This window comes from Caretta caretta, chromosome 8 (genome assembly GCF_965140235.1).
Source record: "Caretta caretta isolate rCarCar2 chromosome 8, rCarCar1.hap1, whole genome shotgun sequence".
Lineage (NCBI taxonomy): Eukaryota > Metazoa > Chordata > Testudines > Cheloniidae > Caretta > Caretta caretta.
The window spans coordinates 52,013,038-52,028,827 of NC_134213.1; the positions used below are offsets into that span (position 1 = coordinate 52,013,038).

At 44.2% G+C, this 15,790-nt stretch overlaps 1 protein-coding gene across 13 annotated transcripts in view; it reads left to right on the top strand.

Moving 5' to 3' along the window:
• RASAL2 (RAS protein activator like 2) overlaps window positions 1–15,790 on the top strand; it is a 295,807-nt gene that overhangs the window by 257,864 nt on the left and 22,153 nt on the right. For 10 of the 13 annotated variants that reach the window (XM_075131485.1, XM_048860716.2, XM_075131482.1 and 7 more), the window contains 6 exons: window positions 2,554–2,698; window positions 7,554–7,698; window positions 8,639–8,875; window positions 9,721–9,922; window positions 13,298–13,497; window positions 14,566–15,427. In XM_075131485.1, coding sequence (XP_074987586.1) covers window positions 2,554–2,698; window positions 7,554–7,698; window positions 8,639–8,875; window positions 9,721–9,922; window positions 13,298–13,497; window positions 14,566–15,427 — 1,791 coding nt within the window. The remainder of the gene's footprint in view (window positions 1–2,553; window positions 2,699–7,553; window positions 7,699–8,638; window positions 8,876–9,720; window positions 9,923–13,297; window positions 13,498–14,565; window positions 15,428–15,790) is intronic. The other 3 variants (XM_048860717.2, XM_075131483.1, XM_075131484.1) reach the window with 1 other exon arrangement.

Below are 15,790 nucleotides of genomic sequence, written 5' to 3' on the forward strand. Positions count from 1 at the left end.
TAGATGATGCACCATGAACACTGTAGCATCAAGGGACTTGCAAATAAAATTTTGTAAATGTGTCTTATAAACAGTGAACAGCAAAAGTTCACCACAGTTAACATGAGGGATTAGCACTTGGATTAGCCTAGCTGGATTGTGAGTAACCACTCTGAAAAGCCATACCCCATTACTGCATCCTCACACTGGTACTGCACTCACTTGTGTGGGTCGCTCAAACTTCTGGGGCATATCCCATGTTCTTCATTTGCAATAAGCTGAGCGGCTCTATGATTCTGTCCCAACTTGTCTGTCCTTCTGGGTACACAGGGGGCATTGTGGGAAGACATTGGAGGACTCTCTGCACTCAAATGGTCACTTTGTCACTGCAAAGTGCGTTGATTACCAGCCTGAGTGAAAGTGGTACCCGAGCTCTAGCCTCTATGACCCCCAGCTGTACCAGCTACCCTGAGTTCTTAAAGCACAGCCAAACTTCGATGAGCCAGGTGTTGTGTGTGGACGGGAATGTGTACATAATCCTTCCACTTTTATGCACTATATTTACCATCTTCCACTGCACACGTCCCTCTCGATAGAATGTCTTTTATGACCAAGTGTGCTGAGAATTCATACAGTACCATTTGCCTGTCTGATCTAGTGCAGTTTACAGCTAGAGTAGCTCCTGTAGCATTGAACTGTAATAATTCTGGCAAGCCATCTCCAGATTGCTTCAATGTTCTTTGCAACAGATAAGTAAATTAGCATGTTAAAGCTCTACCTTTGTAGTGCTTGTATTTTAGATTTTAATGTACTGGCGAAATCCTACAATGTAGGACGGGGTGGCCAACCTGAGCCTGAGAAGGAGCCGGAATTTACCAACGTACATTGCCAGAGAGCCTCCGATGAAGTGAGCTGTAGCTCACGAAAGCTCATGCTCAAATAAATTGGTTAGTCTCTAAGGTGCCACAAGTACTCCTTTTCTTTTTGCGAATACAGCCTAACACGGCTGCTACTCTGAAACCAGTAATATGTCAGTAGCCCCGCTCCCAGCACCTCCCAACCATTGGCAGCCCTTCCAATCAGCGCTTCCCCGTACCTCCCGATCAGCTGTTTCGTGGCATGCAGGAGGCTCTGGGGTGGGGAAGGGGAAGGAGCGAGGGCATGTTAGCCTCAGGGGAGGGGGCAGAGCCAGGGGTTGAGCAGGGAGCACCCCCCGGCACATTGGAAAGTTGGCGCCTGTAGCTCCAGCCCCGGAGTCGGTGCCTAGACAAGAAGCTGCATATTAACTTCTGAAGAGCTGCAGGTGGCTCCGGAGCCACAGGTTGGCCACCCCTGATGTAGGATATTACCATCTGGAGCTCTCAAGTGAGCAATCCAGGATTTTATTATATAGTTGTTACACTTGAATTTCACGAATTTACACTGATTGGGAAAACTATTACCAATTTTCAGAGAAAATAAAAAGGCAAGTAAATAACAATAAAGCAAGGGTAATGTAGCATGGTTGTAGTTATTAGAGACTCCCTACTATACTAGTAATGTGCTTCAGTAAATTTTGTGAAGTAACATTTTAGGGATGTGAGACCTCACTACTGCTGTGTGAGAGGTTGCCACTTTTTTCTGCAGATTAGCAAGATTCTCTTGTATTATTCAGGGGGGCTTGAAGGGATATTAAAAGATGTAGAAAACAAACAAAAATTTGGTCTCTGCCCCCAGGAGCCTTACAGTGTCTGAGGTTGGATTTTGGAAGGGGCTGATTGCTTCCTGTGGGATGCTGAGTGCCCTCAGCTCCCGCTGGAGTAAGTAGCTGAGGAATTTGATTACCACTGCAGGACTGGGCCCTGAATTAGCAGCTTGCAGTCTGCTTTGATTCTTGCCCCTTGTTCTGTCTGGCCTGCCTGATAGCCTGAATGCAGTTCAACACAATGCTAAATTAATGCATAGTAGGAATGCTAACTTTGTCTCCCTAATCCCCAGCCCATTTTATGCTCATTAATTTCATTGGTCTAAATCCTTCTTAATAAAATTCCTGTATTCAATTAAAAGTTGGATTTGCTTTCCTCCTGATATTTTGAGTTTGGATAGCAGGGAAACACACAGCTAGTTATCGCTAACATATATCAGTAAAGCATGACTATAACATGTCAGCTATGGAGGAGTGAGTACGTCATATATTCTGGTCAGGATCTGGATTAAATGTCAAAAAAGTTTGGTTGTAGGGATTTTTTATTTAGAGACTTGCTTCCGCCATTGTAATTTTACCCACCAGTCCCAGCTGCTATTCCAGTTTTAGAAATGAGTCCAAAAATGACAGAGCTGGGGATCTGTATTGGCCTAGGCAGTCAGGTACACAAATGTGAGGAGAACTCTAGCTAATCTTTATAGCCCCCAGTGCTGTAATATCTGCATGCCTTCCCCCAGGCCAGGCACTTCAGTTCAATAATCCTCTCATCCTGTTTTGAGGCATGTCAGTCTCCTTTTACTCTTCCCATTTGGGTTCTAAAGTCACTTAAAGAGCATAGCATGATTCTATTTGATTAATAAACCTTATTCCTTCTGGACTTTTTCCCTCAGGACTTTTTGACTGATCTGGTGATGTCTGAGGTAGATCGCTGTGGGGAGCATGATGTTTTGATCTTCAGGGAGAATACGCTTGCCACCAAAGCCATTGAGGAGTACCTAAAGCTGGTAGGACAGAAGTATCTTCATGATGCACTTGGTAAGAAAATACCAGTCTCTTTTCTTTTTTCCTTTCACAGAACCTAGGGACCAAATGCTGTCCGAGCAATCAGCCAAGTAACGTGGCTGTGCGTTGAGTATCCTGGTGGGAAATGCATCAACTGCTACTCCAGCTTCAACAATGGAGTTGGTTCTGTGGCTCTAGGACTCCTGTGTACTGAAATCCATGGCCCCTTGCCACATAGCACCGGATCCACTGGCCTCAGCCAGTGGATCGCTCACCTAGGGGACTTGTGGCATGTCCCTTGCATGTACTCCTGAAATGCTGCTCTCTCACCATGTGCAGTAGAACCTCACTGGTTCTGCTCCATCTGGGCCCTTCTTGTTTATGGAACGCAGAGACAAGATTTGGCTCCTAAGATTTGCAGCAGCTGAAAAAAGATCACACTCACTTCTGTGTGGATTAAGGGGTCTCCTTTAACGGTTATCTCATCCCAATGCTCTACATTTTTCTAAGTACCATCTTTTCTCTTGGTTTCCCTTATTGATTGTCATATCTCTTCATTATGATTTGTGAATCATTCGGTCTGGAGTACGTAAATAGGGATAAAGGTGATTTTGATAATGTAACAACTGGGAAAGATACTGACAACATAGATGAAGTTCAGTGCTTTTGCACTGTGTAGACTTTGCATCTGGACATTGCTGGTGAATCCAGTATAATCCCAGCTGAAAGAAGCGACATGGAAATTTCAAGAAAGGGTCAGAAGTGTTCTGCATAGGCTTGCATAGCCCCTTTGTGGGGGAAAAGGAACCGTAATGTTGAAGATGCTCTGTTCAGCAGGGCAGCCCAAAGTCCTACCTGAAAGCTGATACGCACCTAGGGGTGTGAGGCTGAGGGCAAAGCTGATCATCCACTGGATTTTATTGCTGGGGCACCTCCAACCAAGCTGTTCCTGTTCATTTGTCAAGGAAGGTACAAGTCCAAGCCGGTATTAGGGTTGGGTGCATGTATGTATTGTAATAAAGATTTGACAATTTGCATACACACAAGGTGCACCATTGAGCTACTGGCAAATTTCCAGAGTGGCCCTCTGAGTCACAAACTTTGGTCATGACCCCTGCTTTTGAGCAATTAATTCAATACCCTGATAGTCATGTTTCTCTTAATCCCACCTTAACCTTCTAATCCTTCACCAGATGCAAACAGAAATATTTAGGGTTACATGTGGCCAGCTGGAGAGAATGAGGCTGTGAGGCTAGGGAGCATCACAAACCAGGAGAACCTGCTTCAAGCTGTTCCAGTGACCCTTTGAGGATGCTTGTCCTAAGTGCTCTTTACTCAGGGAAAAGAACAGAATCAGTTGTTCTCCAATTGCTCATCTCAGCCTACATGCCTAGCTCTTGCACTTGTGATGTTCCAGGTCTCGAACCCAGGCCTAAGAGTCCACAGACCGCAACTGCATCCTGTCCTCCACCCAAGGTCTGCTGAAACCTGGTGGACCAAGAAGCTAGTAGGACTATAGCCTCAGTCAAGGCACCACCCATGGGAGCCCTGATTGGAGGATTGTCCAGCTCTACCAGTTGTTCCAACCATGTTATTTAAGACAGAAGGTGGCACAGAAAGTTTGTCCAAGCAACAAGGTGATTTCTTCTTGTGGCTGCATTGGACCCTGCTTGTGCTTGCACCCAAACCCTGTTCTTGATTCCTGCTCCACTCCTGTCTCACCCATGTCTTCACTCCTGTTCCCACTGTGCTCCATCCCCATGTTTGATCCTTGCCTCTCCTCTAGTTCCTGCCCTTACACCTCACTTCCAGCCATCAGTGACCAGTCCTGGCTTCGACTCCGACTTCTGACCCTGACTCTGGCTTGACCCTTGGCTCTGACATTTGGATCAGCCTTGACCCTGAGCTTCGATTCTTGCTTCTGACTCTGGCTCGACCCCTGACTCTGGTAATTAGAAGTTGACTCAGGTGTTGACCCTTGGCACCGTTCCCCAACCTGGACACCTGCTCTGCCCACTAGACCTGACTCCTGCTCTACTAGGCCAGACCACCTGCATCCCCATAACAGCACTCACCCTAACCCCACAACTTCCTCCCTTCCTAGCCTTACCCCTCCCAGCAAGCCCAGCAGACTCATCCTGCTTGTCTACCTGTCTTACCCGCACAGAGACAGTGCTTTGCTCTTGACACGTGCCACTGCCAAACATGTAATCCCAGCCCCACAAATGCTATCCCAACATTGGGTATGTCTACACAGCGACTAGACACCTGCAGCTGGTCCATGCCAGCCGACTCAGGCTGTGGGGCTATTTCACTGCCATGTAGATGTGTGAGGGTCCCAAACTGAGCTCCAGCCAGAGCCCAGAAATCTACACAGCAATGAAACAGTCCCTTAGCCTGAACCCTGCAAGTCCGAGTCAGCTGGCACGGGCCAGCCGCAGGTTTTTCCTCTGCTGTGTAGACGTACCCATTGCAACTCAGAGTGTGCACAGCTCCCAGTAAATGGACAAGGAGGCACTACCAGGAGGCACTACCAGCTGTATGCTGATTCCTCTCCTGCCCAGGGTCCCAAGATGAGCCACCTTTCCCCTCCTGTTTCTTGGCCTAGGGGAGATTGGAAATTCATGCAGGCCAGGTAAAATCATGTCAGAACTGACTCCTTCCAAGAGACCCATCCCTCCTCCCCAGTGGCCTGGAAACTGGCCAGTCATCCAGGTGTTAAGTGGGAATCTGAGATGTGATTATGTGTATTTTGAGTGTACTGTACATATCTTTTCAAATTCTGCCAGCTTTACTCTCACTGGGTAGAACCTTAAGATACTGCTCAACACGAGTAAGGGTGGCAGAATCTAGCCCAGTATGTGGAGGCAAGCAGCAATTTACTTGATGCCTTGTCTTCCGACAGATTTAATTATCACCTTTTGGTTCAATATGTTACATTTGACTAAAAGTCCTTTAATGTGCAGTAATTACATGGATATTTTTAAATTGATGACTATTTATACATTGTTTTGGACACCAGTGCTAAGCGATAAGATTATGAATCATAGAAGTTAGAGATGGAAAAAGACCTGTTACATCATCCAGCTTGTTTCCAGTCTAGGGCAAGATGGCTCTTGAAGATATATTTATTTAGTTTCAAATGCATCACGCAATACGTTCAGTTAGATTCCATATTGTGTGAAATAAATTAACCACGCTGAATTCAGTATTAAGTGTATAGTGTACCTACAAGCACATTTTAATACATAGTTAGGATCTGGCTATGGACTACTGAGAACAAGTTACAAGTGCATAAAAAATGATTCAGGAAATTATTGTTACAACCAGAGTTTGCTCACCCAGAAGTGGTGCTGAGCTCTTAGCAAATAATACTAAACTACCTTCCCTCAGCAAAATTTTTCTGTAGTGGAGCCCAGATTATCTTAAAAATAACAAATTAGTATTTTATCAAATTGTTGTTCATCGGCCAAACTTACTTGTTTTGATTATACTATAGCATTGCAGAGCTGAAGTACTAAATAATGCTCCTAACATCTTTATTCTGTGCTGTTGAAGTTGCCCTCTAATCCTTTAATTGCCACAAGGGGTTGAAATTGGGCCAAGTACACTGTGAACAGAACTCATTTCAAGAAGTTGTAGTTTCCATTCCTTCCCAGGGTTCGGGTACCAGCGAAAGTTTCTAAACTGGATTTTCCGATGAACTACGAATACTTATTCAGAATAATTACAGCATAACCAGGTGTTGTCTGTAAGATTATATATGCAAGCACATAAACAAAAATTTGTGGAGGTGAAGAGATTTGGGTAAATGTACTACCTGTCCTGCTTGCAAAGCCATTGGTGGTTTGGTTTAGGGGTGGGTTTTTGTTTGTTTGTTTCTTAAAAACATTTTTGAACAGACAGTCCTTGTGGCATAAACTCCAAAGTGGGAAAATCTTCTGAGGACATAACTCAGGAGTCACTGAAACATTAAGCAGATAAGGGAAGATAACCAGTGCAGAGTTTAAAAAGTAATGAGTATACTAGAGTCCATATGAGAGAGAGAGTAGAAAATACACTGACGTTACAGAATATCAACCAATGGAAACACCACCATGCCCAGTCTGAAGTTGTGTGTCCAATTTCAGTTGCCTCACTTTAAGAAAGAGAGGGTAGAAATTTAAAAGCTCTAGAAACAGGCAACAAAGATTTTGCAAGATGTAAGGATGACAAGAGGCTGCATAAACCAGGATTAGTTAACCTGGATTGAATTTTTCACAATGGCAAAGAACAGAGTGAAAACTGGTGAATCCTCCTTTTTACCGTGTCTCATAACACAAGAACCAGGTGACACTCAATGAAATTAAAACACAGTAAATTTAGAACTAATAAAAATAAAAAGAATTGTCAGATTCATTGCCAGAGAAGGTCACAAAGACAAATAGCCTGGCTTTGCGTTTTAAAGGGATGGATAATTTTATAATCGCTAATAACATCTGTATTCATGCAAAAAGAGGTAAGGATAATCATTCTTCAGGGTGTAAGCTGATATCTTGCAGGGGTCAAAAAGGAATTCTCCATCTCATTTCTCCCCCACCCCAATGTACAGCAGTTGCACAGCTGGCTAGATTCATTATTTTGGGAGGGGAGAGGAGTGGGATTTGCCTTCCTCTGAAGCCTCAGCTGTTGGCTAGAGCACCAATGGCCTGATCTGGTACGGAAAGTCCTGTATTTGAAAACAGTTATGAGGAGTCATGCACTCCACGCCTGGTGTCTGGAGACTACCTCACTGCAGATGCTGGGTGCAGAAAATGCAGTTGCCAAGGAGAGGCATAAACAGGCTTTAAAGATACATCAAGGAGACTTTCCTATAATTGCCACTGTTTGTAACCCTCTTCCCTTACAGGGGAATTCATCAAGGCTTTGTATGAGTCAGATGAGAACTGTGAAGTTGATCCCAGCAAATGTTCATCCAGTGAATTAACTGATCATCAGAGCAACCTGAAAATGTGTTGTGAGCTGGCCTTTTGCAAGATTATCAACTCCTACTGGTGAGCGCCTGCCTCTTGCTTATTGGCCACTTGGTTTGATGTTTGGTTAGGAAAGGCAAAAATAGTATCCCTCTCTCTCCAAAATATGGGAAAGCAGCAGTTGTTGTGAGACCGAGGACAAACGTACTTCCATATATTATAGTAGCATGGGTTCCTGTGGCTTACCGCTCTCTACACAACATTGCAGAGAGAAGTTCCATCCAAACAAGGAGTCCTGACACCATACCCAGTCCTAAGTACTATACCATATGGGAATGTCCCCTGAAATATTTACTGTGGCAATGGAGATCTAGTGAATGATGATTGAATCAATGGGGTAACTTGAAAACTAAACTTCAGAAGTTCTATTTGAACTTTGAATAAGCAGCTAATAGCTTGGATGCTTATGTGAAATGTTTTTCAGACCTCTTAGATCTGCAAAAGTGGTCTGGAAATTGTATTGTGGGGAAAATGCTTCACAGGAGATTTCTATTAGTGTCAACTTCTGATCAAGCTGGAAATGTTGAAATATTGGCTTTTCTGCTTCAGGCCAGATCAAATGAAAAGTAATTAAAAAAAAAAAAGTTAACTCAGCATTCAAAATCTTAAATCCAATTATAGAAATGAGCAACAGTTCAGTGTGTGTCTGAATTTTTACAAACATATTTGCCATTCACTTCAAACTAGGGATGGACATTTCTTAACCTGTAAATCAAAGTGATCAAAAAGGATTTAGTTTTATATCTTCTAGAGGAATGCTTTGAATAGTACTTAAGTGTACCAAATAAAATGGTGATCTGGGAGCTAAGACTAGAAATCTAACAACGTTTGCTGGGCTGAAATAACAGAATAGCCAGCATTTCTGTTTCTCATGGTTTTGCCTTTCCTGTGACAGGCTATCAGTTCAACCTGTTACATTTTACACCCTTGTCATTTTATTGATTGATTTAATTGTTTGCAGTGTGTTTCCTCGCGAGCTGAAAGAGGTGTTTGCATCCTGGAAGCAGAAGTGCCTCAGTCGGGGCAAGCAGGACATCAGTGAACGCCTGATCAGCGCCTCACTCTTCCTCCGTTTCCTGTGTCCAGCTATCATGTCCCCTAGTCTCTTCAGTCTCATGCAGGAGTATCCTGATGACCGGACATCTCGCACTCTGACACTCATTGCTAAAGTCATTCAGAATCTCGCCAATTTTGCTAAGTAGGTGGCAGTAGCATATTGGCCCTGAAACAACAAAATGTTCAGGAGTCTTAGTCTCACGCATATTATTGAGGAAGGGAAAGGAGAGTTCTGTGCAAATACAACTCTAAAGCTAAGTCCTAGGAATACTGTGTGAAACTTTGAATGGGGAGGATGCTTTTCCGCCCACACGCTGCGTGGCTACATAAACCAAGAAGGGTTTAAGAAGACTACTGACGTGAACACTGTCAGCCTGATTCTGTTTTCAGGAGTAACTCCACTGAAGTCAGTAAAATGACACTGGTGTAAACTGTTGTAACTGAGAAGAGAATCAGGTGTTTTCTGTATAGGTACATAGACATAGGTGAGAGGTTTTTCGCAGGAGTGGGTGGGTGAGATTCTGTGGCCTGCGTTGTGCAGGAGGTCGGACTAGATGATCATAATGGTCCCTTCTGACTTTAGTATCTATGAATATATCTATGAATTTATATACACTTAGGTTTTCAGTTGGTCTCATTATTACTAAAGAATACAAGTAGAATTCAGTATAAGTTACTTGAAGGTGGTAACTCTTTTTTTATCCAAACTCCCAGCCAAAGGAATGATGCAAAGGACGTATGCTTAGAGTCTCCAAAGAGGATAGTCTATGTCGGGGGCGATGGTGGTGCCTGTCACCCAGTGGTATGAACAGTGGATTGTTAATACCCAGATGAGTCAAGCAAAGCAGTGGGGTTCTTCAATCACTTGCCCCTCCTCTCTCTTCTCCTACCCCAGGAAGAAAGATGAAGGGGAAAGCATTAGAATAATTCTCTGAACACTTATCTGTTGTATTCTGTGTGGAAGTCATTTACTCTCTCTCTCTCTAGGTTTGGTAATAAAGAGGAGTACATGGCCTTCATGAATGATTTCCTGGAACATGAATGGGGAGGAATGAAGCGCTTTCTACTGGAGATCTCTAACCCAGACACCATCTCAAACACCCCTGGGTTTGAAGGCTACATTGACCTGGGCAGGGAGCTCTCAGTTTTGCACTCCCTATTATGGGAGGTTGTGTCCCAACTTGATAAGGTAAAGTAGGCTCAAGGGCTGGGAGGGTGGATTCTGCAATAGTATCATTGAAACTGTCAACACCAGGAAATACCCAAGGAGTGGCCAAGTCCTATTTTAGGAAGAACTTTCTGAAGTTCAGTAACGCTTTAGAAAAGTATGTGATTGTGGCGTTGAATATTTATCCTTTCAATGATTCCAGATCAAGGCCTAGCTCCTGCAAGACCTGTGAGTCTTGAACAGGATGTGCAAGGTAGTTGTGCTCCAGCACAAGTGTAAATGCTTTGCAGAGGCTGGGTGTTCAGTGTTGTCCTCTGCACAGTGGTATGAAGCCTCCGTGAACACCCACTCCCTTACTCACACCTGTGCAGGGTAGAAAGGGCAGGGCATGGATGGAGAATGGGACTACCAGTGGAGACAGTGAGTTGCTTTGCTGCACATTCCCTTCTTAGGCTTTACTCCTCCTCCCAGATTGGAGTAGTTTAACAGTAGTGTTTTCATTAACGGCCTGAGCCAAAGACTGTTGCAGTCACTGGAAATCTTCCTGCTGATTTTAATAGGCATGGGATCAGATTTAGCATAAGATCAGGTTCCCCATGTATGCCCTGTCCCATTCGTATTTTTACATGCCCCACATTGTGCATGGTGAAGCTGGTTCTCTAAGAGCCAACACTGCAAACTCCTGAGATATGAAAACCAGGCTGTGTCTGTTCTGCAACCTACATCATCACCACTAGTAATGGACATTCTGTCATCAGCCTTTAGCTGGCAAGTTGGCTGATGCATGAGACAGAACAGACTCCGGCTTGCTTTTCCCTAGCCATGTGACCTCTTCAGAGCCAATAAGATTAAAAACTGGTCAGTGTAGAGAGGACTCGGACACAAGGACCAGAGTTCTTGAATAAGATTTTGCCATTTTTGCATGTTTACAAGCGTTTGGCTATTCCCATCACACTGCAGAGTTTCAAATCCGCATTCTGTTGTCTGCAGTCCCAGATTCTACTTACACCATACCAGTTAGGTCTTTTCTTTTCAAATTGGAGATGAGGTGGTCTGCAGAGAGCTACTAATAATATTTTGTTACTAGCAAGGTTTGGAGAAATAATGATTTATTCAAAGATTTATTTCCTACTGGTACAGTATAAAATTATTTGTGTTGGTGTAGTAGAGTAAATCTAAATGCCCTTGATGCATGAAGATAAAAACATATGTTTTAGTTTGATAAGGATTTTTTGATTTGTCAGTTTACTGTCTACACTCATATATTTTTGCATTCTAAATGTCATATGCAGTAAAATTTCTCCTACAAAGACTGCTTTCCTAAGGCCACTGGAATGACTACCTGAGCACAAATGGGCAGATCCTGAGTTCATGTACATCGGGCTATGCCAGTTTACCTCAACTGAAGATCTGGCCCAAAGACTGAAAGCTTCTGGCATTGCCAGAAGGAAAAGCAAGAGAAAAACCCACTTTAGAACAGGACTGGACTTATGAATTTGCCGGTGTCAGATCTGACCTCATAGTTACTGGGTGCTGTGGAACTGCTTTCAAAATGCAAATAAGTGGTACATGGCGGGAGAGTGGAGGCAGGAAGCGGATACAGTATTAAGCCAGAGTATACTGTGCTCTTTTCCCAGTGCAGATGTATCAATATATCCTAACAGGTTTTGGGAAAGGGGTTTTGTTTGTGCTAAAATGGGAATTAAGAGTTAATGTTACACTACCATGTTGCTTCACTATGGGCAATGATTACAGGGATTAGGAAAGAGAATGAATGAAGTTACCACGAAAAGCTGGAGATTTTAATGAAGAAGAAATAATTGGGAGAAACAAGCAGTTGTAAAGTAACTTTCCACTGTAGACAACTGATTTGGATGCCTGTTTCTGGGGGGTGGAACCTGTCTTTCACAGGAAGGTAGTCTTTGTAATGAGCTTTACTGTATAATAATACCTCCCTTACCCTCTACCCCCCACCCCTACCGGTGGCACTGTGTAGATGCCAAAGTCACCGTATAAACTCAGGGCAGATTTCCAGAGAAGAACAGAAAATCTGAACGGTAGCCTCCACTACAGGGATATAGTGTTGGTAGAACTCCGCTTTATAGTCAGTTGCTGTTGTGTAAGGCCTTGCCAGACTGAAGTGAATTTTTCCCCTCTATTCGACATTGGTGAGGCCTCATCTGGAGTACTGTGTCCAGTTTTGGGCCCCACACTACAAGAAGGATTTGGAAAAATTGGAGAGAGTCCAGCGAAGGGCAACAAAAATGATTAGGGGTCTAGAACTCATGACTTATGAGGAGAGGCTGAGGGAACTGGGATTGTTTAGTCTGTAGAAGAGAAGAATGAGGGGGGATTTGATAGCTGCTTTCAACTACCTGAGAGGGGGTTCCAAAGAGGATGGTTCTAGACTATTCTCAGTGGTAGAAGATGACAGGACAAGGAGTAATGTTGCAGTGGGGGAGGTTTAGGTTGGATATTAGGAAAAACTTTTTCACTAGGAGGGTGGTGAAACACTGGAATGTGTTACCTAGGGAGGTGGTAGAATCTCCTTCCTTAGAAGTTTTTAAGGTCAGGCTTGACAAAGCCCTGGCTGGGATGATTTAATTCGGGATTGGTCCTGCTTTGAGCAGGGGGTTGGACTAGATGACCTCCTGAGGTCCCTTCCAACACTGATATTCTATGATTCTATGATAAGTGTAATGATGCAAGGTAGCTAGACGCTAGTCACTGGCTGAAATGAAAATATTGGGTTGGATGTTACTGGAGTTTTCATGCCGTTAATTTTAATTTCATTTCAAGTGGGAAAGCCACGTTAGCTCCCAGCTTTTGATAGCACCTTGGTACAAAAGATGGCATCAGTGTAGGATGCCAAAAGGAGAAGGCTGATGAAATGGAAACCTCCCTCCCCCAAACCCTTTCAATTCTCTCCTGGATCCCTTGAATGCAGCCCCCCCCCTTCTCTGTTGGCATGTATTTCTTTTACCACATGACCCCTTTTGCCTGGAAAGTTCCCTCCCATTAGCTGATTCTGTAGTCTCTGAATTCCCATTTATTAGTAGTTACTATAGTTTTTAACTTGACTCCACCCTGGATTTAGTTTGCTTTGCATGACAGTTTTGCGTTGGAATGGCAATAGTTTGGTTTTATTGAGCATGAATTTTATTTTTGGGGGTCAATCCTAATTTCTTTTCTATTTCCTTTTCTTTCCTCAATGTCTGCTGCACCCTGTTTCGTCTCCTTCATTCATCTCGTCGCCGTGGTTACACTGCTCCGTAACAATGCATTATGGTCCTGCCACACCCACACACAAACACCCACCCTCCTTCCTTCCAACCTCCACCCCTCTGCATCGTTATCAAAAAATGGCGGATGTCGCGGTGCTTATTATCCAATCAGGGTGAAAATTCCTTCCTACAGGCGACCGTGGCAAAACTTGGACCCCTCCCTCGTATTCTTGCTGATATCACCAAGTCAATGACCAATCCTACACCAATACAGCAGCAGCTGCGGCGTTTCACCGAGCACAGTTCTAGTCCAAATGTCAGTGGCAGTCTCTCCTCAGGGCTTCAGAAGATATTCGAGGACCCCACTGACGGGTATGTAACAGCCAGGGTTCAAGAGCAGATATGAAGCAGAAGGGATGTAGGATCATGCAGGTTTGTAAGATTGTGTTAAGAGAACCTCTGTCCAAGCATAGTCACCCCAAATTTATAACTAGGTACATGCTAGGACTCAGAATTGGTATCTGTAGTAAGGAGGACAGGAACCCACTGAGATATGCAAGGATTAGTGCTAAGACATGTAAGATTTGCACTTAGCCAGGACGCTGGGGTTTGCCTAAAGTCAATGACTTAGGATATTGAAAACCAAACCTTATACCACTGGCCAACCTGGGTGAAGTACAATGAGATGGAAAGATACAAACAAAAATGTGTAGCTCAATATAAATCCTGTAAAGCTGACTGAAATATCTCACTCTAGAGATCAGGATTACCTTTCCAATAGCATTGAGAAATACATGTTATAGTTATGCTGAGGGAGAATGAAAATATTAGAATAGCAAAAATAATCTGTTCTGTATTTAGTGTTACATTCTCACCTTGTAATTGTTGTTACAATTCTGGAGAGCTCCAGCAAAAAGCCTGGTGATGGCTGAAATGCATGACAACTTGCAACCTAGTTGTTTATGTGCCCATGCTTTGTGCTGCCAAGTGTAAGGCTCTGTTTCGTGTCTCAGATGTCTACTTTCTGGGCCTTCAGCAACTCCTGCAATCTATTACATGTTCAGACAGATTGAACAGGGATAGCCTAAAGCTCTGGGAAGCTGAGGAAGAGTGAAATGAAATCTGGACTGGTTTGGAATCTAGCTGGAAAATAGCAATGTCCAAGGGGGAAGAAATCAGTGGGAATGGTTTGAGTTTTACCTGTGAGAAGATAGGCAGGCAGTTCTTAAGTAAGGCTTTATTCTTAAAGCTAAACTAATTGCAGATGTGTGTATTGTGACTTGAGAAAAGTAAAGAGCTTCACAAAAAGAAATACTCTAGTTCCCTGAGGCTTTTTTAGAGAGAGGGAAGGGGTTAATTGAGGAAGAAGGGCATCTCTGGGACAGATCTACTGGGATTGTGGCTGGTTAAAAATTAACCAAATGCCTATCTGCTCCACAGTGACTCCCATAAACTGAACTCTCCAACCCAGGAAAATATAGATGGATATTTTCGAGGGAAAACCTTACTGTTGGTTCAGCAGGCATCCACCCAGAGCATGACTTACTCAGACAAGGATGAGAGGGAGAGCACACTGCCCAATGGACGTAGCGTCTCCCTCATGGACTTGCAGGACCCCCACGCAACTCACAGTGATCACACATCTATCCTGCACGATGTGCCTTTGCGTCTGGCAGGCAGCCAGCTCTCTATAGCACAGGTGGCCAACATCAAACAACTGCGGGAGACTCAGAGCACACCGCAGAGCGCTCCCCAAGTAAGGAGACCGCTGCACCCATCCTTGAATCAGCAGGGCAGCCTCCAGCCCCTCTCCTTCCAAAACCCAGTTTACCAACTCAACAACCCTCCTCCACCAATGCCAAAGGCCTCTGTGGATTCCAGCTTGGAGAACTTAAGCACTGCCAGCTCCCGGAGCCAAAGTAACAGTGAAGACTTCAAACTCAGTGGACCCAGCAACAGCAGCATGGAGGACTTCGCCAAACGCAGCACACAGAGTGAGGACTTTACCAGGCGGCACACTGTGCCAGACAAGCATGTACCTATGGCTCTGCCCCGCCAGAACAGCACTGGGCAGGCACAGATCCGTAAAATGGACCAGGTTGGGTTGGGTGCCAGGGCCAAAGCACCACAGTCCCTGCCACATAGCGCTTCCTTGCGGAGCACAGGGAGCCTGTCGGCAGCTTCAGGTGCAATGGTGACAGAGCCAGTTCAGAATGGGAGCCGGTCGCGGCAGCAGTCCTCGTCCTCCAGAGAAAGCCCTGTCCCCAAAGTGAGGGCAATTCAGCGGCAGCAGACGCAGCAGGTAGGAACAAAGTCCTTCTCCCAGATTTTGTCCATTCTCTGTATTTGTAGCCCTCAAAGATAAAACTGCCCACTTCAACGTTTTCCACTTACTTTATTTAAATGTGAAACAAGAAATGTGAACTGATTCTAGTATTATGGGAGGAAAGGCTGGAATGGGAAGGAACAGCAGGCACAGGTTATGGTTTGCCTTGCTACCATTATTAGCTTGGCCAGCAACTCTCCCATGTTAAATAAAATGAGCACAAGATAATCAAATTAAGATTTTTAAAAGCTGTGTTTTCAGTTTACCTTCACAATAAGAAAAGTGACAAATTTGTTCAAAGAAACAAAAACAGAAGAATTCCAAGAAAAAAAAGCTTGG